Raw genomic sequence first — 24,498 nt, 5'->3', positions numbered from 1 at the left:
CCTAGGCCCAACCATCTTCAGCTGCTTCGTCAATGACCTTCCCTCCATCATAAGGTCAGAAATGGGGATGTTCGCTGACGATTGCACAGTGTTCAGTTCCATTCGCAACCCCTCAGATAATGAAACAGTCCGTGCCCGCATGCAGCAAGACCTGGACAACATCCAGGCTTGGGCTTATAAGTGGCAAGTAACATTCGCGCCAAATAAGTGCCAGGCAATGATCACCTCCAACAAGAGAGAGTCTAACCACCTTCCCTTGACATTCAACGGCATTACCATCGCCGAATCCCCCACCGTCAACATCCTGGGGGGTCACCATTGACCAGCAACTTAACTGGACCAGCCACATAAATACTGTGGCTACAAGAGCAGGTCAGAGGCTGGGTATTCTGCGGTGAGTGACTCACCTCCTGACTCCCCAATGCCTTTCCACCATCTACAAGGCATCAGTCAGGAGTGTGATGGAATACTCTCCACTTGCCAGGATGAGTGCAGCTCCAACAACACTCAAGAAGCTGGACACCACCCAGGACAAAGCAGCCCGCTTGATTGGCATCCCATCCACCACCCTAAACATTCACTCCCTTCACCATCGGCGCACTGTGACTGCAGTGTGTACCATCCACAGGATGCACTGAAGCAACTTGCTAAGGCTTCTTCGACAGCACCTCCCAAACCCGCGACCTCTACTACCTAGAAGGACAAGGGCAGCAGGCACATGGGAACAACACCACCTGCACGTTCCCCTCCAAGTTACACACCATCCCGGCTTGGAAATATATCGCTGCTGGGTCAAAATCCTGGAACTCTACCTAACAGCACTGTGGGAGAACCTTCACCACACGGACTGCAGTGGTTCAAGAAGGCGGCTCACCACCACCTTCTCATGGGCAATTAGGGATGGGCAATAAATGCTGGCCTTGCTGGCAACGCCCACATCCCATGAACGAATAAAAAAAATCGTGGAGTAAGTTACCAGGGAAGGCCATTGAAGCAGACAGTATAAGTGGATTCAAGAAGAAAATTGGATCCATTTCTGGAGAGAGAAAAGGGATATGATGAGAAGGGGTGTAAGTGGTCTGTATTCTTCAACTGTAGTCCTGGAACATGTCGTCACCTCCCAAATCTGTGCCCATCTCTCCCAAAACTCCATGTTTGAACCTCTCCAGTCAGGTTTCCGCCCTGCCACAGCAATGAAACGGTCCTAATCAAAGTCACGAACCACATTCTCTGTGACTGCTCCTCAGCCTCTCTGCAATCTATGACGCACTCAATCACACTATCCTCCTCCAATGCGTGGGACTGCCCTCACTTGGTTTCACTCTTACCTATTCAATCGTAACCAGAGCATCTCCAGCAATGGCTTCTCTTAGCACCCTCGCACTGTTACCTCTGGGTTCTCCCATTGATTGATCCCTAACCCCCCGCCTCATCTACATGCTGCCCCTTGGCAACATCATCTGCAGGTGGGGGGAGCGGGTCAGCTTCTACATCAAACTCTACCTCTCAACCATCCTTCTCGATGCCTCCACTGCCTCTGTGTTGTCAGACTGCTAGTCCGACATCCAATCTTGGACTAACAGCAATTTCCTAAATCAAACGTTGGGAATGCCAAAGCCATCATCTTCAGCCTCTGACACAAACTCTGTACTCTAGCCACCAATTCCATCTTCCTCTCTGGCCACTGTCTCAGGCTGCACGAGACTGTTCGCAACCTCATATCCTTTACATCTGCAATACAGTGCCTTTCATGGCGCAAGAACTTTCTTGTTGCTCTAAGTTTCCTCTTTGATTGTTCTAGAGGGACATTGTGACTGCTGAGATATTGGGGGGGTCATTGTTATTAAAGAATTTCCAGACCAAGTCACTGGAAATGGGACTACCTCATTTACCCTGCTAATACAAAAAATTAGTATCCTGCTCATGGGAGCTTCATGTATCAACCGTTTTTATTTTCAGTTATGCCTACAACTTGCAGAGGTTTGCTCCATAAAGGACTATTTTCATGAAATCCATGGGACGATGCCCCAGTAGGACTCAACTCCTGGGGGAGGAGATTCTCTAAACGAAAACCTATTGGGGACAGACTGTTTTAAAATCCCGGGACACTTCGCAGGGTAAATGAGGTATTCCCGTTTCCAGCGACTTGGTTTGGTTATTTTGTTTGTTAGGAGGACCCCAGACACACACACCCTAAGAAGAGTGTATGAAACCCCTTATTAACAATGACCTCCAAAATCTCAACAGTCACAATGTCCCTCCAGAGCAATCAAAGAGGAAACTTGGAGCGACAAAAAAATTCAAGTGCCACAATGGCACTGTGCTACATGCTTAAGTACTGAAAATGTCATCATATTGAAGTATAGATATGTATAGTACAGCAACAACCTGAAACTGGGCGAAGGCTATATGGGTGGAAACTCTATGTAAATGCTACATTACTGGCCATCACCCTGCTTGCCCAGTAGGTAATGTAGTACCAAACCATAGAGACAAGAAGGTCCCAGCTTCAATCTCTGATTTAGCTCATTCCAGCCAGCGGCAGCAGTTGGAGCACTACATTTGGCCTCAGTGCCCCTGGGCTCGGGAGAGGAGCAACCAGCCAGGGTTCCTTTTCTGACCACGGATCCAGTGACCACCTGCTGGAAAGAGTGTGTGTGCCTGTGTGGAGGCCAGGCAAGCGGAGTCACCTATATCGATGTCCTTGACGGTAGTGAAATCTTGCCTCTAGTTGACCGCTGAATGAAATGCTCCCGTTTTGTCTCCCCCCTCAGGAGCGCAGTGGTTCCAGTGTCGTTCCGATCATGACGGTGGTGCAGACCCACATGGCGCCGCCCACCTTCAACAGAACCAATAAGTTCACGGCTGGGTTCCAGAACATCGTGGACGCATACGGGGTTGGGACATACCGAGAAATGAACCCTGGTGACTCTTGGTCAATTTCAAATGCCTTGAACTGCGCCCTGTGCAGTAACAGTGACTAACTGGTTAACAAGCTTGTGTGAAATTGCCCTGCTATTTTTATGCAGGTGTTAAATGCCTTTTTTAAATAACAGACTTGGGCCAAATTTCAAATGCCTTGAAACTGTGCGATAATGATGATGAGCAAGTTAGCACCTACGTAGGAAATTCCTCTGGTATTTTCACAAAGGCGATAACCTCAGTTCAAAGTACTTAGGATTTTTTTTCTCTCTCTCCCTCTCACTTCTGTGGCCATTTGCCATGTTTTGGTCAGTCTGGTGAACGATATTATGCGAGGGAGCTGGCCTGGAAAAGGTATTAAGGCCAACAGTACAAGTGAGACGACTTGACACGAGCAGTCAAAGTTTGCTTCATAACTGCGCCTCTGATGATAAATGACTTCCCAGGTGGGCTTCGGGCACCCCCGCAAGCTGATTCACCCGCAAATGGAAGAAACCGGACAATCCCCACCCCCCACTCCTCTCATCCCCCTCCCGAGATTTCACCAGCTCACAGAAACGTTTTCAAGAAAATGTACTGAAATAGGTCTTGGAGAGGGTGCAGCGGTGATTTACCAGGATGACACCAGGATGAGGGACTTCAGTCAGAGAGATTAGAGACGCTGGGGCTGTTCTCCTTGGAGCAGGGCAGGTTAAGGGGGATTTAATAGAGGTGTTCAAAATTATGAAGAGTTTGGATAGAGCAAATAAGGAGAAACTGTTCCCACTGGCAGGAGGTTGGCAACCAGAGGACATAGATTCAAGATAATTTGCAAAAGGACCAGAGGGGAGATGAGAATAATTTTTTTTACGCAGCAAGTTGTAATGATCTGGAATGCACTGCCTGAAAAGGCGATGGAAGCAGATTCAGTAGTAACTTTCAAAAGGGAATTGGATAAATACTAAAAAAACGAAAAATTTGCAGGGCTACGGGGAAAGAGCAGGGGTGTGGGACTAACTGGGTAGCTCTTTCAAACAGCTGGCACAAGCACGATGGGCCAAATGGCCGCCTTCTCTGCTGTATGATTCTATAATTTTAGTGAAAATAACATGATAATGAAGTTTGTGGCATGTCCTTGTTGCAATTTACAGATGAGCTATTGAAGGCAGCAGGTGACCTTTGAACTAATTTTGCTCTGCAGGAAGCCCAGAGCTATTCAAGGATGCAGCGGTCTGCTGCTGGAGATTTGTCCTGCCAGCTCTTCCTGTCAGATCTGAGCTGCTCCCTTGACATGTGTCAGGCCTGTCAGCAAATGGCTCTCCTGTTCTGAGTGAGGATGAGCAATCTCCCCATTTATGTATGCAAACTGCACTGCTCCAATAGTGTCAGGGAGCCCATTCCCTCCTGCTACTCTGTTTATGTTTACTGTCAGGCCTGTCAGGTTTGCTTGCCAGAAATAGGAAGGTTACAAGTTTTCATTTAGGGTGATTTGCGATGCCTGCTGCTTGCCCCTCATTTAGCCAGCAGACTTAAAGGGGAAGGTCTCCAGCAGGATTAAAGGGGCAGGTCTCTGGTTGGTTTAAAGGGGAAGTCTCCAGCAAATTTAATGGAACAGGTTTAAGGGGGAAGGTCTCAGCAGGCTTTAAGGAGTGGGTCAATGCCCAGTTTAACTGGTGTAAACAATCTTACAACACCAGGTTATAGTCCAACAATTTTATTTGAAAATCACAAGCTTTCGGAGGCTTCCTCCTTCGTCAGGTGAATGTGGAAATCCTTGAACGTTTCGCATTTATATTCAGAGAACAATACCTGGTGATTACAGATAATCTTTCCAACTGCCCGTTGTCAAGGCAATCAAAGTGTTCAGACAGAGAGGTGTTACCTACAGGACCACCGAATACACAAACGGCCAGAACACAAAACAGAGAGAGAGAGGGAGAAACATCCAAAAGGAAGAGAAAGACAGAAAATGACCCGTTGAATTAAAGACAGATAACTTTTATTCGCTGGTGGGGTTACGTGTAGCGCGACATGAACCCAAGATCCCGGTTGAGGCCGTCCTCATGGGTGCGGAACTTGGCTATCAATTTCTGCTCGACGATTTTGCGTTGTCGTGTGTCTCAAAGGCCGCCTTGGAGAACGCTTACCCGGAGATTGGTGGCTGAATGTCCTTGACTGCTGAAGTGTTCCCCGACTGGGAGGGAACCCTCCTGTCTGGTGATTGTTGCGCGGTGTCCGTTCATCCGTTGTCGCAGTGTCTGCATGGTCTCGCCAATGTACCATGCTCCGGGGCATCCTTTCCTGCAACGTATGAGGTAGACAACGTTGGCCGAGTCACAGGAGTATGAACCATGTACCTGGTGGGTGGTGCCCTCTCGTGTGATGGTGGTATCTGTGTCGATGATCTGGCATGTCTTGCAGAGGTTGCCGTGGCAGGGTTGTGTGGTGTTGTGGACGCTGTTCTCCTGAAAGCTGGGTAATTTGCTGCGAACGATGGTCTGTTTGAGGTTGGGTGGCTGTTTAAAGGCGAGTAGTGGAGGTGTGGGGATGGCCTTAGCGAGGTGTTTGTCGTCATCGATGACATGTTGAAGGCTGCGGAGAACATGGCGTAGTTTCTCCGCTCCAGGGAAGTACTGGACGACGAAGGGTACTCTGTTGGTTGCGTCCCGTGTTCGTCTTCTGAGGAGGTCTATGCGATTTTTCGCTGTGGCCCGTCGGAACTGTCGATCGACGAGTCGAGCGTCATATCCTGTTCTTACGAGGGCGTCTTTCAGCGTCTGTGGGTGTCCATCGCGTTCCTCCTCATCTGAGCAGATCCTGTGTATTCGCAGGGCCTGTCCATAGGGGATGGCCTTTTTGACGTGGTTAGGGTGGAAGCTGGAAAAGTGGAGCATCGTGAGGTTGTCTGTGGGCTTGCGGTAGAGTGAGGTGCTGAGGTGCCCGTCTTTGATGGAGATTCGTGTGTCCAAGAAAGAAACCGATTCTGAGGAGTAGTCCATGGTGAGCTTGATGGTGGGATGGAACTTGTTGATGTTATCGTGTAGTCTCTTTAGTGATTCTTCGCCGTGGGTCCATAGAAAGAAAATGTCGTCGATGTATCTGGTGTATAGCGTTGGTTGGAGGTCCTGTGCAGTGAAGAAGTCGTGCTCGAACTTGTGCATGAAAATGTTGGCGTATTGGGGTGCGAATTTGGTCCCCATGGCTGTTCTGTGTGTTTGGGTAAAGAACTGGTTATCGAAGGTGAAGACATTGTGATCCAGGATGAAGCGGATGAGTTGTAGGATGGCGTCTGGAGATTGGCTGTTGTTGGTGTTGAGTATTGATGCTGTTGCAGCGATGTCGTCATCATGGGGGATACTGGTGTAGAGTGCCGAGACGTCCATCGTGGTGAGAAATGTTCCTGGTTCAACTGGTCCGTGGGTACTGAGTTTTTGTAGGAAGTCTGTAGTGTCGCGACAGAAGCTGGGGGTTCCCTGTACGATGGGTTTCAGGATGCCCTCGACGTATCCAGAGAGGTTCTCACACAGGGTTCCGTTGCCTGATACGATAGGACGTCCGGGTGTGTTGGCTTTGTGTATCTTTGGGAGGCAGTAGAAGTCTCCCACGCAGGGAGTACGTGGGATGAGAGCGCGTAGGATGTTTTGAAGGTCTGGATCGAAGGTCTTGATCAGTTTGTTGAGCTGGTGGGTGTGTTCTTTGGTCGGATCTGCGGGTAACCGTCTGTAGTGTTCCTGGTTGTCCAGTTGTCGGTATGCTTCTTTGCAATAGTCCGTTCTGTTCTGTATGACGATGGCTCCTCCTTTGTCCGCTGGTTTGATGACGATGTTGCGGTTGGTCTTGAGAGCGTTGATGGCGTTGCGTTGTGCTCGGGTGACATTCTGGACTGTCTTGTGAGTGCGGCTGATGAATCTGGCATTGACGCGTTTCCTGACAGCTTGAGCATACATGTCAAGCTTAGGGCAGCGACCCTCTGGAGGAGTCCAGTTTGACTCTTTCTTCTTCGGTTGCTGTACCGCGGATCCCTCTGTCTGCTGTTCCAGATCATTGATTATCTCATTGGGTTCGCTGCTGAAATCTTGGGATTTGTGGAAGAATTCCCAGAGCCTCATTCTCCTGATGAATTCCTCTGTGTCCGCCGCGAGACCAATGGGGTCTATTTTGGTAGTGGGGCAGAAATTGAGCCCTCGGCTGAGAACTTCGATTTCGTCTGGTTGAAGGGTGTGGTCGGACAAATTGACGATAGACTTCCCTGTGGTTGCAACCGTGGTTTACTGGCGCATTACGTGAGTTTTAAGGGGGCCTCGCTCCAGCAGGTTCAATAAGTCAAACTTAGGGTTTGGAGAAACAAAAAAACAGTGGTTTTTAGAAGTCTTTTAGATGACAAGTCCTTTATCACCCCTTCTTACTGTGTTGTCTCATTATCTAAGCTCAAGCTCCTCTTTTCATTATATAACCCAGAACTAATGCTTTCCTCAGGCATGTTAACATCTCTTTATACCCAAGGCCTCATTGGCTTCATATGGATTCCAAGGTGCCTCATTTTTTTGTTCAGTTCACTTCCACATCACTCACATTAGATCCCTGGTGTTGTCACAAGCTTCATCCTTCAGCCAGAAAAGTGCAATACTCTGGGAGGCTACCTCCTCTTGGGATACTGCAGATTTATCCATGAGGCTGGCTAACAGATGCCCAACCATGAGGCAACAGCTCCTTACACCCTCTGAGGTGGCGTCCTCTTGCCCTGTAAAACCCTGCAGCTTGTAACCTGGCAGGGGGACTTGCTAACCTCGACCTTTTCTAGGGAAGTGAGTTGAAATAGTAGTCGACGGTAAGATTTAGTCTTGAGCCCTGTGACCACAGGCACTAAAGCCAGCACTTTAGCCAGTTCTGTGCTACAAGTCCACTCATGTCCTGTTTGCTTCAAGGTTGAAAATCTTCAGCTATACCGAACTTGATTGTAGCATTTCTTTTATTACGTATTGTGTTTTATATCATTCCAAATGTTCTAACCTTTAGATAATACCATAGTTTGAAATAAAGGAATCAAGGGATATGGTGATCGGGCCGGAAAGTGGAGTTGAGATAGAATGGCGGAGCAGGCTCAAGGGGCTGTATGGCCTACTCCTGCTCCTATTTCTTATGTTCTTAAGTCATGAGTTCTTTTTGTCTTTTTGCAGCTCCGTATACTATCATTACCTTTCCATTCCTATTTGCTGTCATGTTTGGTGATTGTGGGCACGGAGCAGTTCTGCTGGGCTTTGCACTCATCATGATCATTAACGAGAAAAACTTTGCCGCCCAGAAAGGAGGCAATGAGGTGGGTGAAGATTCTGAAATGTTTGTCATGTATTTTCAGCGAGCAACATAAACTTCATTCGCCTGCAGTTCAGGGAGTCAGACTTTTGATTTACAACATAGGCCCAGGTGTCTGTCTACGTGCAGGTAACTATGGACTCAAGTTATGCGATCCCAGATTGTTTCAGCTATGTTCTGAAGTTCTTTGCAGAATAAGTCAGAAGTAAGAAAGATTGAACTTGTATTTATGTAGCGCCTTTCACAACCTCAGGACATCCCAAAGCAGTACTTTTCAAGTGTAGTCGATGTAGGGAACGCGGCAGGTCCTATAAAGAATAATGAGATGCATAGAATCATAGAAATTTATGGCACAGAAGGAGGCCACTCAGCCCATCGTGTCTGTGCCGGCTGAAAAAGTGCCATCCAGCCTAATCCCACTTTCCAGCTCTTGGTCCGTAGCCTTGTAGGTTACGGCATTTCAAGTGCATATCCAAGTACTTTTTAAATGTGATGAGGATTTCAGCCTCTACCACCCTTTCAGGTGGTGAGTTCCAGACCCCCACCACCCTCTGCATGAAAAAATTTCTCCTCAACTCCACTCTAATCCTTCTACCAATTACTTTAAATCTATGCCCCCTGGTTATTGACCTCTCTGCTAAGGGAAATAGGTCCTTCCTATTCACTCTATCTAGGCCCCTCATAATTTATACATCTCAATTAAATCTCCCCTCAACCTCCTCTTTTCCAAGGAAAACAATCCCAGCCTATCCAATCTTTCCTCATAGCTAGAATTCTCCAGTCCTGGCAACACCCTTGTAAATCTCCTTTGTACCCTCTCTAGTGCAATCACATCTATCCTGTAAAATGGTGACCAGAACTGTATGCAGTACTCAAGCTGTGGTCTAACTAGTATTTTATACAGTTCTAGCATAACCTCCTGCTCTTATATTCTTTGCCTCGGCTAATAAAGGAAAGTATCCCATATGCTGCCTTAATCACCTTATCTACCTGTCCTGCTACCTTCAGGGACACCAAGGTCCCTCACTTCCTCTACACCTCTCAGTATCCTCCCATTTATTGTGTATTCCCTTGCCTTGTTTGCCCTCCCCAAATGCATTACCTCACACTTCTCCGGATTGAATTCCATTTGCCACTTTTCTGCCCACCTGACCAATCCACTGATATCTTAATGCAGTCTACAGCTTTCTTCTTTACAATCAACCACACTGCCAATTTTTGTATCATCTGCAAACTTCTTAATCATGCCCCCTACTTTAAGTCTAAATTATTGATATATATCACAAAAAGCAATGGACCTAGTACTGAGCCCTGCGGAACCCCACTGGATACAGCCTTCCAATCACAAAAACCCATGTCGACCATTACCCTTTGTTTCCTGCCACTGAGCCAATTTTGGATCCAACTTGCCACTTTCCCTTGGATCCCATGGGCTTTTACTTTTCTGACCAGTCTGCCATGTGGGAACTTGTCAAAAGCCTTGCTAAAATCTATGTAGATTACATCAAATACGCTACCCTCATCGACCCTCCTTGTTACCTCCTCAAAAAATTCAATCAAGTTAGTCAGACACTACCTTCCCTTAGCAAATCCATGTTGACTGTCCTTGATTAATCCGTGCCTTTCTAAATGACGATTAATACCGTCCCTCCGAATTTTTTCCAATAATTTGCCCACCACCAAGTTTAGGCTGACTTGTCTGTAATTGCTCGGTCTATCCCTTTCTCCCTTTTTAAATGACGGTGCAACATTAACAGTCCTCCAGTCCTCCGGCGCCACGCCTGTAGCCAGGGAGGATTGGAAAATGATGGTCAGAGCCTCCGCTATTTCCTCCCTTGCTTCTTTCAACAGCCTGGGATACATTTCATCCGGGCCTGGTGATTTATCTACTTTCAAAGATGCTAAACCCCTCATACTTCCTCTCTAACTATGTTTATCCCATCCAATATTTCACACTCCTCCTTAACTACAATGTCTGCTTCTTTTGTGACGACAAACACAAAATATTCAGTAAGTACCATACCTACGTCTTCCGCCTCCATACACAGGTTACCTCGTGACCAGATAATCTGTCTTTTGGTGGTGTTGGTTGAGCAATAAATGTTGGCCAGCGCACCATGCACTTCTTGTAACACTGCCGTGGGTTTTTATGTCCGCCTGAGAGTTTCTTTAAATGCTTAGCTGTTTGAGGTAGTGTGTAGCTGAGCCATACAAAGCCAGGAAGATCCTAGGTTTGATCTTTTGTCTGTATTACATTAGCTGATCTCAGCCAGCATGGTATTAAGGGCCACTACATGTGGTCCCAGTGACCTGAGTTAGAAAGGGGTAAATTCCTCCACCAGATCGGTATCCAGCCAAATCTACTGAAAGTATGTGTGGCTGTCAAATGAGAATAAAACCAGGCTCAGCTCTGATGCTCTCCATGGTAGAACAACCTGCTGTCTGTGCTGAAGAATGAAGAATAGACACTTGGGTGAGGTACCAGTGGAAGCCCATAGAACCATAACCAAACAAACCAGGCCTTCAGGGGGAGAGAAGGTAAATGTCACTTTACTTTTGAGCAAGTGGACTCTCACTTCCTTGTGCAGGTTTCGCTAAATCACACGCCACCTACAGCTAAGAGGGCAGATAACTGCGATGGGACTGCTGTCCTCTTTTGTTGCTCTGCCTGTGGAAGGGCCGTGAGAGAAGGTTGAGATTAATATGTCAGCATGGCCCATTCTCTGTCCTGTTGTGTTGCATGCTGGTGTTCTTGTGCATTGTTGTCACTGTCTGACTTGTGGAAATACCACACAGTGATGAGGGTATGACCTCATCAGATAGTATAGGTGAAGTTACCAACTACGTTTAAACTGTACTATATCTGGCTTGGGCAATGCCACTTACACAGGAACAGGAGTGGGACATTCAGCCCCTCAGGCCTGTTCCCCCATTCTATTAGAGCGTGGCTGATATACCTCAACCCCTTTGTGTAAAAAAAGTGCTTCCTGATTTCACTCCTGAATGGCCTGGCTCTAATTTTAAGATTGTTCTGGATTCCCCCACCAGAGGAAATAGTTTCTCTATTGAATTTTTTTTGCCATTTTAAACACCTCGATTAGATCACCCCTTCAACCTTCTAAACTCTAGTGAATACAATATGCAACCTGTCCTCATAATTTAACCCTTTAAGCCCTGGAATCATTCTGGTGATCCAGGAGATCTGTTCCATTCCTTGGAGCTTCCAATTTTCGGAGTGATCGCAACAATCTTGGATAGAAGAAGAATTGTAGTTGATAGAGGTTGATTCTCTATCTGCTTCCTCAGTATTTAACTGGAGATGAAACCTAATGTGCCCAACTTCTTGTCGCTCCCAATTCAGATCTGGAATACTTTCTTCAATGGACGCTATCTGATCCTGTTGATGAGTATATTTTCCATTTACACTGGTTTCATCTACAACGATTGCTTCTCCAAATCCTTCAATATATTTGGATCCTCGTGGCATGTCCGGGCCATGGTTCACAATGGAACTTGGAGGTAAGTGTTGCAACCAATCCCAGGTGATAAAAGATCAGTCGGTCAGTAATAATGACCCAGAACACTAACTACGTGAGATCATTCGAAACCTGTTCAATTTCAATTCTGTACCATACTTTTTCCTTTTATCTCATTATCATGCATCCCATACTTCAACACTGTGAGATGGGGCAGCTTGGCTTTTGACTGGCCCAGGACCACCATCATTGTTGCTGTTGTCAATAACTAATGTGAGGTACAGTAAAACTGTGGGTCTACACTGAGTTGCGTGGCTACAGTTGCCTTCAACCCTACGGTGGGGAAATTTGTGGGTTGAATTTCCATGGGGACTCTCCCCATGGTCCACCGTAACTTGAGTGGAAGATTGGTGGAAATAGCGTTTATGCCATTTCTCTGAGGTGTCCACGGATCTTCCGCTGAAGTTATGGCAGGCGATCGGGAGAAATTCAAGTCCTCTGTTCTTCTGTTAATATTCAAGTGTTGAATGTAATTTTTAAAGAACTTAGTTGCTTTCTACAATATGAAGCTCTCTTAGAAGCGGTTGATGATCAATCTCCTCATCCAGATTCCAAGCTATCTTAAGCAAAACTTTTAGTATCATTTGTAGTACACCAAGTTAAGAATAGAAAATTTTCAGAAGAGCTGACTCCAGTCGAATAATATCCCAGTTGATGGAATCATAGAAAGGTTACAGCACGGAAGGAGGCTGTTCAGCCCATCGAGTCTGCACCGGCTCTATGCAAGAGCAATCCAGCTAGTCCTACTCCTCCGCCTTTTCCCCGTTACCCTGCAAACTTTTTCCTTTCAAGTACTTATCCAGTTCCCTTTTGAAGGCCATGATTGAATCTGCTTCCACCACCCCCTCGGGCAGTGCAGTCCAGATTCTAACCATATCATCGGTCTGGTGTCCATCACTAGACCATGAATATGACTGCTGGTGCAGCCATAGTCCCTTCGATAAGCTGTTTACATCAGACCATTTCTGGATTGATACCGTGGAGCAGCATGTCTCTATGTTTAACAAGGCAGAGTACAAGACTCAGAAGGCATGTACGCTGCCAATTTCATATTGGAAATGCTGTCCAGACCACATATAATTTCTTCTCATAGTTTTTCATCTCCCCACCATAGGGTTGAAGGCAACTGTAGCCAGTAACTCAGTGTAGACTCATCTACCACAAATGACCTGTCCATTTGGGTAGGTTATCTCTTCATTAATCCCTTTGTTATTTTAAAAATCTCAATCGTATCCCATCAAAGTCTTTGCTTTCCCAGAGCCAAAGGCCCCAGTTCCCTAAGCCTGTCCTGATAATTTAAGGCCCTTAAACTAGAGTCCCTCAATGCCTCAAATTTAAAATTCTCATCCTCGTCTTTAAATCTGTCTATTGCCTCGCCCCTCCCTACCTCTGTAACCTTCTCCAGCCTTACAACCCACCCTGAACACACCATTCCTCTGACTCTGGTCTTTTGTGCATCCCCTCCTCCCCTCCCTTTAGTCAACCATTGGCGGCTGTGCTTTCAGCGCCTAGGCCCCACACTCTGGATTTCCCTCCCTAAACCCCTTCTCCTCAAAACCCACCTGTCTGACCAAGCCATTGACTCCCCCAGCTCCCCATCCAATATCTCTTTCTTTGGCCCAGCATCCATTTTTTGGGTTACATCTGGGTGAAGAGCCATGGGATGTTTTTCTACATTAAAGGCGCTTTATAGATGCAAATTGTTGCTGTAGTTATTAATTGAGTGGCCCTTCTCCAGGGCTTTGATATCCCACTGCTGTTTCACACCGGCTGCTTTTGTCTCTCACCGACTCTGTGATGATGTGGTAACTCCCTATCCTTCTGTTTATCTTTTTGCAGTAAACATGATATTGCAAACAATCTGTTACTACAGTTAGATCCTGCAGTGCCGGGAGTGTTCTCTGGAAATCCATACCCATTTGGCATTGATCCGGTGAGGAATATTACAATACCTGCTCCATGCTTTCCAACATCAATTGGGGAAAGATAATCTGGTCGCTGGAAGTTTTCTATTTCTCACGCGGTTTCGCATAGCCAAGTTACCAAATCAGCGCTAGAACCGATGAATTTGGGGCATTCGGCGCACACCTGACAATCCATTTCAACCAAAACACCTAAAGGTCCAAGATCAGGCTGATGACCAGTCCATAACCGGACAGGGGCCAGTATAGGGGTGAGGCACGTGGTTATTGTCAAGAAATTTATGCTTCGGTTAAAATAGCAGAAAGAGGAACTTAGTACACACACACTCGAGAGTTTGTACAATAACATCACTGACACTAATTTATATCCCCAAATTATGAATTGCATTTGCCCTCACTCCAACAGCTCCTAACAGGCGTTTTTTATTAATTCAAAGATTTGGAACATTGCGTCAAACAAGCTAACCTTCCTCAACTCTTATAAGATGAAGATGTCAGTCATCCTCGGCGTTACACAGATGGTCTTCGGTGTCTTCCTCAGCCTTTTCAATCACCTGTAAGTACAAGCGATCGATTCCAGGCTTATCTATATAGACACAGTGAAAGAAAGAAAGGCCTCCATTGTATAGCACCTTTCAGGACGTCCCAAAGCACTTTACAGCCAATGAAGTACTTTTGAAGTGTAGTCACTGTTGTAATGTAGGGAAACCCGGCAGCCAATTTGCACACAGCAAGGTCCCACAAATTGCAATGAAATAATGACCAGATTATTTGTTTTAGTGATGTTGGTTGACACCAGGGAGAACTCTCCTATTCTTCTTCAACATAGTGCCGTATGTTCATTAGCAAGGCAGACGGAGCCTTGGTTTAATGTCTGATCCGAAAGACGGCACCTCCAACAATGCAGCACTCACTTCAGTGAAGTACTGAAGGTCACCTTCAATTTTGTACTCAAGTTTCTGGAATGTGACTTGAACCCACGACTTTCTGACTCAGAGGCAAGAATGCTGACAACAGTGAGCCCCATTTGTTCCGGTGCACTCCCGCAGCAGCTCCAGTGAGCACGGCCTGGAATTAGGGCGACATTCCTGGTTGTTCTTGTCAGGAGCAAAGACTCTGCCCTCTCCTTCCAAAGGGGTGGGGGGAGGAAAACTCCCTAAACTGGGAGTTTCCATTCCCATAGTAAGGGAGCCAAGGGGGGGGGGGGAAGAAAAATATTTCTTTAGTAGGGGAGGCCCTGGATAACCTGCCTTGCCACCAAAGTTTCAGGCAGCATGGGGTTAGTGGGCACCTGTGGTGGAGCGGTAGTAGCACAGGGACCACCAGGGAACGCAAGTGAGGTGCCCTCTCAGTGACTCCGCATACTCCAGAGGACACTAGTGGGATCACAGCCTGAGGATAATCAGACCAGGTACTGCACGCCTCTTGTCCGTGCGTGCAATGGGATCACAGCCTGAGGATAATAAGACCAGGTACTGCACGCCTCTTGTCCATGCGTGCAATGGGATCACAGCCTGAGGATAATCAGACCAGGTCTGCACGCCTCTTGTCCATGCGTGCAATGGGATCACAGCCTGAGGATAATCAGACCAGGTACTGCACGCCTCTTGTCCGTGCGTGCAATGGCCAAATTTCTACATCACACTGACAGCTGATTGGTCACCTTTAAATTCGCCCCACTTTTAGTTTCTTGCACTTGATTGACTCAAATGTCAATCTATCAATTGTGATTCCTTGGCTCAGAGGTAGCAATCTCACCTCTGAGTTAGAAGGTTGTGGGTTCAAGCCTCACTCTAGTGACTTGAGGACATAATCTAGGCTGATGTACTGAGAGTGCGCTGCACTGTTGGAGATCCCATCTGCCCTCTCAGGTGGACATAAATGATCCCATGACACTATTTCGAAGAAGAGCAGAGGAGTTCTGCCCAGTATCCTGGCCAATATTTATCCCTCAACCAACACCTAAAACATATTATCTGGTCATTATCACATTGCTGTTTGTGGGATCTTGCTATGCACAAGTTGGCTGTCGTGTTTCCTACATTACAACAGTGACTGCACTTCAAAAGTACATCATTGGCTAAAGCGCCTTGGGATATCCTGAAGTTGTGAAAGATGCTATAGAAATAGAAGTATTTCTTTTTTTTGATTCAAACTTGTTGATTGGCAAAGAATAATCTTCAGTTTGCTCAAGATGGCTTTTGAAAAAAAAATTAAACCACTATTTTTTCCTTCTGCTTCCCGACTGTACCCACAAAGTACTGACAGACTTGTACTCTGGTGTTGGCCTTTGAGAACTGGTTTCAGATTGTTACGCAGGTACTAATGCTGCACTAAAAAGGGTTCACAGTGCTTCTGTAAACTAGGAATAAGCACTGAGTAAAAGGATCCATTTTATTTACCTAGCTCTGTAGTCATTTCATGCATTTGAGAACCTGGATAGAAGAGAAATGAACTTCGCCCATATTTTACGACGACAGCATTCAATAGCAGCCTGGAGAGTTCGATTTCAATTGGCCGTCCTTTCTGTAGTACATCAGGAGGCCAGGAGGTGTAGCTGTGCTCTAAACAAATGAACGGATATCTGAGACTGTTAAAATGTGTCACACGAAGACCTTGTAAAACATATTAGAGAATCTTGATAGAATAAACCAGACCGTGTCTGTTACACATTGCCAAAAAATTGGGCCAACCATTTTTATCTTTATATTTTAAACAGTGTTCCATTTTATTCGTTACTTTTAGAAAGTGCCCCCATTCATTAAAATAGTGAAACATATAGGTAAAGATTACATAGACATTACTACATGGAAACAGGCTGCTCAGCCCAAGCAGACGATGTTGGTGTTTATCCTCCACATGAACAGCAGTCCTAATCCCATGTGTCCGCCCTGTTCCCATATCCCTTTACTCCCCTTTCCTTCAACCACCTATTTAACCAATCTTAAATGTTGACATGATCTTTGCTTCAATCGCTAATCCCCATAGTGCATTCCACAGCCTCACAACAACAACAATTTGTATTTATATAGCGCCTTTAAAATGTCCTAAGGCGCTTCACAGAAGCGTTATCAGACAAAATTTGACATTGAGCCACATGAGCTATCAGGACAGGTGATCAAAAGCTTGGTCAAAGAGGTAGGTTTTAAGAAGTGTCTTAGAGGAGAGAGAGGCGGAGAGATTCCAGAGTTCAGAACTTAGGGCCTAGGCAACTGAAGGCATAGCCGCCAATGGAGCGATGAAAATTGGGGATGCGCAAAAGGCCAGAATTGGAGGAGCCTAGAGATACCTGAGGGTGTTGGGCTGGAGGAAGTTACAGAGATAGGGAGGGGCAAGGCCATGGAGGGATTTGAAAACAAGGATGAGAATTTTAAAATTGAGGTGTTGTTGCACTGGGAGCCAATGTAGGTCAGTGAACACAGGGGTGATGGGTGAATGGGGCTTAGTGCGAGTTAGGATTTGGGCAGCAGTGTTTTGGATGAGCTCAAGTTTATGGAGGGTGCAAGGTGGGAGGTCGGCCAGGGAAACATTGGAATAGTCCAGTCTGGAGGTAACAAAGGCATGGATGAGGGTTTTAGCAGCAGATGGGCTGAGCCTCTCAGCTCAGAGGGTTTACACACAACCTTCTGTGTAAAATAAAAAGTTTCTCTTGCTCTCTGTCCAAAATCTCTTACATTTGAGCTTATATCTATGTTGCTTCGTTCTAGACGCCCCCCCCCCCCCAACAAAGCACTGGAGCAGTCTGTTTCTACTTGTCCCTTCCCTTCATAATTTTAAACACCTATATCAAATCATCCCGTACTCTCCTCTGTTCTAACGAAAACAGCCTCTGATTGAAGTAAGCAACCTATTTAACTGGGACGATGAGCATAGAATGAGAAGACATGAGTACTAAATTCATAAGCCTTGAGCAAGGCTAGAGATTAGAAAACCCTTTTTCCCTGCAGGATGGTGAACATGTGGAACAGACACCCAGCGAAGGTGATTAGTTTGGGGTTAATTAACCTTTTAAGGAGGGGCTGCATCAATATCTGTTGAGAAGGAAGATAAATATTGGCCAGAAAACCAGGCAGAACTCCCCTGCACTTCTTTGAATAATACCATGGGACCTTTTACATCCATCAGACGTGGCCTCGGTTTAACATTTCATCCAAAAGACAGCAACTCTGACAATGCAGCACTCCCTCAGTGCCCCGTCTGCCCCCTCTGGTGGGTGTAAAAGATCCCATGGCACTATTTTGAAGAAGAGCAGGAGAGTTCTGGGCACCACACTTCAGGAAGGAAGTCAAGGCCTTGGAAAGGGTACAGAGGAAGTTTACCAGGATGATACCAGGGATGAGAGACTTCAATTATGTGGAGAGATTAGAGAAGCTGGGATTGTTCTCCTTAGAACAGAGAAGGTTAAGGGGAGACCTAATAGAGGTATTGGTCATGGAACCAATCAGGGAACAAGCTAAATTAGATCTTGTATTGTGTAATGAGACAGGGTTAATTAGCAATCTCTCAGTAAAGGATCCTCTGGGGAAGAGTGATCATAATATGATAGAATTTCACATTGAGAGTGATGTACTTATGTCAGAATCTAGCGTCTTAAACTTAAATAAAGCCAATTACATAGGTATGAGGGGAGAATTGGCCAAGGTAGATTGAGAAATTAGATTAAAGGATATGACAATAGATAAGCAATGGCAAACATTTAAATATTTCAACATTCTCAAAGAATATACATTCCATTGAGAAATAAAAACACCACGCGAAAAGTGATTCATCTGTGGCCAACTAAGGAAGTTAAGGATGGTATTGCATTAAAAGAGGCATATAATGTTGCGAAGAAGAGTAATAAGCCTGAGGATTGGGAGAGTTTTAGAAACCAGCAAAGGACGACCAAAAAAATTGAAGAAAGGGAGAAAATAGACTATGAAAGTAAACTAGCAAGAAATATAAAAACAGATTGTAAGAGCTTCTACAAGTATGTAAGAAGGAAGAGAGCAGCAAAAATAAACGTGTGTCCTTTAGAGGCTGAGACAGGAGAAATTATAATGGGAAATCAGGAAATGGCAGAGACATTAAACAAATATTTTGTATCTGTCTACACAGTAGAAGACACAAAAAGCATTCCAGAAATAGTGGGGAACCAAGGGTCTAATGAGAGTGAGGAACTTAAAGTAATTAATATCAGAAAAAGTACTGGAGAAACAAATGGGACTAAAAACCAATAAATCCCCAGGACCTGATGGCCTACATCCTAGGGTTCTAAAAGAGGTGGCTGCAGAGATAGTGGATATATTGGTAGTGATCTTCCAAAATTCCCTAGATTCTGGAACGATCCCAGTGGATTGGAAGGTAGCAAATGTAACCCTGCTATTCAAGAAACGAGGGAGAGAGAAAACAGGGAGCTACAGGCCAGTTAGCCTGACATCAATCATCAGGAAAATGCTGGAATCCATTGTTAAGGAAGTGGTAACTGGGCACTTCGAAAATCATAATATGTTTAGGGAGAATCAACATGGTTTTATGAAAGGGAAATCGCATTTGACAAATTTATTAGAGTTTTTTGAGGATGTAACTAGCATGGTAGATGAGAGGTGATCTCATTGAAAACATATAAGATTCTGAGGGGGCTTGACAGGGTAGATGCTGAGAGGTTGCTTCCCTTGGCTGGAGATTCTAGAACTAGGGGGCATAGTCGCAGGATAAGGGGTCGGCCATTTAAGACTGAGATGAGGAGGAATTTCTTCACACAAAGGGTTGTGAATCTTTGGAATTCTCTACCCCAGAGGGCTGTGGCTGCTGAGTCATTGAATGTGTTCAAAGCTGAGATAGATAGATTTTTGGACTCCAGGAGAATCAAGGGATATGGAGATTGGGGGGGCGGGGGGAGAGTGGTGATGAGGTCGAAGATCAGCCATGATCTTATTGAATGGCAGAGCAGCTCGAGGGACCGTATGGCCTACTCCTGCTCCTATGTTCTTTATGTATTCAAAATTATGAGGGGTTTTGATCGAGTAAGTAGGGAGAAACTGTTTCCTCTGGCAAGTGGGTCGGTAACCAGAGGTCATAAATTTTAAATAATTGGCAACCTAGAGGGGAAATGAGGAGAAATTTTTCACAGAGGATTATTAAGATCTGGAACACTCTACCTAAAAGGGTAGTGGAAGCAGATTCCATGGGAACTTTCAAAAGGCAATTGGACATGTACTTGAAGGGAACTAATTTGCAAGGTTATGAGGAAAAAACTGGGGTGTGGGGCTAAATTGGACAGCTCTTTCAAAGAACTGGCACAGGCACCACGGGCCGAATGGCCGCCTCCTGTACTGTATGATTTTATGATTCTTCCGGTGTCCTAGCCAATATTTATCCCTCAATCAATATCACTAAAACAGATGATCTGGTCATTATCACATTGCTGTTCGTGGGACCTTGCTGTGCACAAATTGGCTGCCGTGTTTCCTACATTACAATAGTTACTACACTTCAAAGGTACTTCATTCTCTGTAAAGCGCTTTAGGACGTCTTTCTTTACACACCAATTATTAATGAGACAAAAGCTTTTTCTAGCCTTTTTAAGGCCCAGTTTGTCCATAATTCATGTCCTACCATTTTTTTCTGTTTTGCAGATACTTTAAGAGCAAGGTCAACATCATCCTTCAGTTCATACCCGAGATGATCTTCATCTTGTGTTTATTCGGTTACCTGGTCTTCATGGTTATTTTTAAGTGGTGTTTTTACCACGTCAAGATCTCTCAGTTTGCCCCCAGTATTCTAATCCATTTCATCAACATGTTTCTATTTAATTACAGTGATCCTTCCAATGTGCCCTTGTACGACCATCAGGCAAGTGTCTCGTTTTCTACCTGTGTTGTTGAAATGTCTTTGTTAAAGGCAATTTCCTGGCCAACAACTGCAAAAGTTTGGCTATAACCTGCAGCTACCGTGAATGTACACCGATATTTTGATTGGTTTGTCATACTATCGCTGGCACTGGCCATTTTGTGAGCACGAATCTCTCAGTGCGCCAATGGCTACATTTGTAAAGTCGCTGCTCGGTGTTAGAATAGGCCTGGAGCCTGAAGTTCCCAGGTTCGCGTCCTGGCCCGTGTTTCATTAGCAATTTGGGACCCATAATCCATCTGGGCTGCAAAAAGAAAAAGAAAATCAGCCAGGATTCCTGCTCCTGATCATGATCAAGTGACCCTTGCAGCAAGTGTTTGGGTGTTGAGTGAGGATTGGGCTCAGCTGTGATGGCCCCATGGTAGAATAGTCTGTCAACACTTGCTGTCTGGGCTCATGCGGAGAGGAAATCAGCAAAAAAATAAGTTATAAGCATGTTCCTTCAGGAAGCTGACAGGACATACAAATACTATTTACTGTTGCTAACCCATGGTACAAGAGACTTCAAGAAGCAGTGAATGGAAGTTTAATATGTCTTGTTAAATTAACTTTCTATTTTTACAGAAAGAGATTCAGAGTTTTCTGGTGATTTGTGCACTCATCGCTGTCCCCTGGATGCTTTTCTTCAAGCCCTTCATTTTACGATCGAATCACAGGAGAGCTCAGCATAGGGTAAGATAAACTGCGATACTGTCTACGTTCAAATCAGTTCACAGATGTAGATCTAAACGTATTGAAGTGCGTCAGGAATTAAAATGGGATGGATGGTTCAGGGGCACCATTCCGGTTCTTGTCTCACTGGGTACTTGATCTTCTCACAACTTGTCCAAGCTTGGTCTTTTCTCATTGGCTGTTGGGGATTCGGAAAAATGCTTTAGTGCAGTTCCTTAATTCCTACTTCCTTAGAATTGTTTCCACGTGCTCCCAATCCAGTGATTTTCTCATTAAAAGTGCAGTAAGTTTACTTTTTGTTAATCTCTTATGCCTGATCCCATCATTCTTGCTGTCAAATCCTCCCATTTTTCTGCCAAACCCCCACCGGTCTTGCTATAGCTCCTGCCAGTTTTGTAATAAATGTTTCACTTGAACCAAGCTGAGGTGGTTTTGGTTTGTCCCCATCCCGAGTGTCTGGTGCCTTTACCATTGAAGATTCAGTCAGCGTTTCAGAGCAATGTGAAAAAGCCTGCAAATAAACATAGGAATAGGAGACTGCCATTCAATTAGATCCTGGCTGATCTGTACCTCAACTCCGTTTACCTGCCTTTGCTCCTTATCCCTTGATACCCTTACCCAACAAAAATCTATCGATCTCAGTCTTGAAAATTTAAATTGACCCCCAGCATCCACAGCCTTTTGGGGAAGAGGGTTCCAGATTTCCACTACCCTTTGTGTGAGAAGTGCTTCCTGATTTCACTCATGAATGGCCTGGCTCTAAATTTAAGATTATGCTCTCTTGTTCTGGATTCCCCCAACAGAGGAAATAAATTCTCTCTCTCTACCCTATTGAAACCCGTAATCATTTTGAACACCTCGATCAGTTCACCCCTCAATCTTCTATACTCAAGGGAATACAAGCCAAGTTTACGCAACCTGCCCTCATAATTTAACCCTTTAAGCCCCTAATCAACTGTTTGTTGTGTAGTCTAGCCTGGGATAGGAACTGTGGTCTATTTACTATTAGAATTATTTGCAGATCTAATTTAATGTTATGTACAAGGACGGATACAAGGAATCTGTTGAACAGAAATGGCCCACTTACATTTACAATCCAGCATTAATCATGACATACAGAAACAGTAGCAGTGAAGATTTTAGATTTTAAGATTTTCTTTTTGGTACTGTACAACAACTTGCATTTATATATTGCCTTTAACATAGTAAAATGTCCCAAGGCGCTTCACAGGGGCCTTATCAGATCGAAATTGGCACTGAGTCAAAGAAGGAGACATTAGAACAGATGATCAAAAGCTTAGTCAAAGAGGTAGGTTTTAAGGAACGTCTTAAAGGAGGAGAGAGAGATAGAGAGGCGGAGAAGTCTAGGGAGGGAATTCCAGAGCTTAGGGCCTAGACAGCTGAAGGCACGGTCACCAATGATGGGGCGAAGGAAGTCGGAAATGTACAAGAGGCCAGAGTTCTCAAAGGGTTGTAGAGCTGGAGGAGGTTACAGAGATAGGAAGGGGCAAGGCCATGGAGGGATTTGAATAGGAGGATAAGAATTTTAAAATCGGGAGCCAATGTTAGTCAGCGAGCACAGGGGTGACAGGTGAACAGGACTTGGTGCAAGTGAGAATACGGGCAGCAGAGTTTTGGATAAGGTGAAGTTCATGGAGCATGGAAGATGGGAGGCCGGCCAGGAAAGCATTGGAATAGTCAAGTCTTGAGGTAACAAAAGCATGGATGAGGATTTTAGCAGCAGATGAGCTGAGATGTACATGACAATCTAATCTGAACTATACATTTTAAATTAATAAGCACTCATATCTACTGTGTTCGATACATGGCCCATTCCACTTCTGGTGACTCTGTGTTAAAACCTATGGTGGCTACATTGTTCATACTGAGAGATTAAAGTAAGTCACAATATGATTGTTCTGTTAGCGCAGAGCTGTTATAAGCAGCTTCTGGAGCAGCAGGGACCCGTGCTGACATTTCTGGTTTTACAATCCGTTCCTGCACTGTACAGTATATAAATATTTAGATTTGCAATAACATTATTGAAAGGATCATTTATCATCCCTGCACAGTCTGATATTCAGTCCCTCCATTATAAAATGAATTATTGGTCTAAGTCGAGCATTCACCCTCAGTCTAACTGTAACCTCAAGCTCAGGCACAACCCGAGTCCAGTATTCACCCTGTCTTAATCAAAACCACACAAAGAACTTTTATAGTTATATTAGGAAAAAGAGGGTGGTCAGGAGCAGTGTTGGCCCCTTAAAAACTGAAAGTGGGGATATTGTCATTGACAATGGGGAAATGGCCGACATGTTGAACAATTACTTTGCGTTAGTATTTACAGTAGAAAAAGAGGATAGCATGCCGGAAATCCCAAGAAAACTAATATTGAATCGGGGACAGGGACTCGATAAAATTAACATAAGTATAGCAACAATAATGAAGAAAATAATAGCACTAAAGAGTGACAAATCCCCAGGACCAGATGGTTTCCATCCCAGTGTTTTAAAGGAAGTAGGTGAGCACATTGCAGATGCCCTAACTATAATCTTTCAAAGTTCTCGAGATTCAGGAACTGTCCCTCTAGATTGGAAAATTGCACATGTTACTCCGCTTTTTAAGAAAGGAGAGAGAGGGAAACCGGGGAATTATAGACCAGTTAGCCTAACATCTGTTGTGGGGAAATTGCTGGAGTCTATAATTAAAGATAGGGTGACTGAACACCTCGAGAATTTTCAGTTAATCAGAGAGAGCCAGCATGGATTTGTGAAAGGTAGGTCGTGCCTGACAAACCTGATTGAATTTTTTGAAGAGGTGACTAAAGTAGTGGACAGGGGAATGTCAATGGATGTTATTTATATGGACTTCCAGAAGGCATTTGATAAAGTCCCACATAAGAGACTGTTAGCTAAGATAGAAGCCCATGGAATCGAGGGAAAAATACGGACTTGGTTAGGAAATTGGCTGAGCGAAAGGCGACAGAGAGTAGGGATAATGGGTAAGTACTCACATTGGCAGGATGTGACTAGTGGAGTCCCACAGGGATCTGTCTTGGGGCCTCAATTATTCACAATATTTATTAACGACTTAAGTGAAGGCATAGAAAGTCTAATTTCTAAATTTGCCAATGACACAAAGATTGGTGGCATTGTAAGCAGTGTAGATGAAAACATAAAATTACAAAGGGATATTGATAGATTAGGTGAATGGGCAAAACTGTGGCAAATGGAATTCAATGTAGACAAGTGTGAGGTCATCCA

General features: G+C 44.9%; 1 protein-coding gene across 1 annotated transcript in view; it reads left to right on the top strand.

The window, feature by feature from the left end:
* LOC137334866 (V-type proton ATPase 116 kDa subunit a 4-like) overlaps window positions 1-24,498 on the top strand; it is a 99,872-nt gene that overhangs the window by 57,816 nt on the left and 17,558 nt on the right. Inside the window, exons 11-17 of the mRNA XM_067999907.1 lie at window positions 2,775-2,925; window positions 8,079-8,218; window positions 11,576-11,733; window positions 13,590-13,683; window positions 14,110-14,228; window positions 20,290-20,506; window positions 21,128-21,235. Coding sequence (XP_067856008.1) covers window positions 2,775-2,925; window positions 8,079-8,218; window positions 11,576-11,733; window positions 13,590-13,683; window positions 14,110-14,228; window positions 20,290-20,506; window positions 21,128-21,235 — 987 coding nt within the window. The remainder of the gene's footprint in view (window positions 1-2,774; window positions 2,926-8,078; window positions 8,219-11,575; window positions 11,734-13,589; window positions 13,684-14,109; window positions 14,229-20,289; window positions 20,507-21,127; window positions 21,236-24,498) is intronic.

The sequence above is a fragment of the Heptranchias perlo genome, chromosome 18, assembly GCF_035084215.1.
Source record: "Heptranchias perlo isolate sHepPer1 chromosome 18, sHepPer1.hap1, whole genome shotgun sequence".
Classification (NCBI taxonomy): Eukaryota; Metazoa; Chordata; class Chondrichthyes; order Hexanchiformes; family Hexanchidae; genus Heptranchias; species Heptranchias perlo.
The sequence above is the reverse complement of the archived record's forward strand: the minus strand, read 5'-3'. Positions and strand labels throughout refer to the sequence as shown.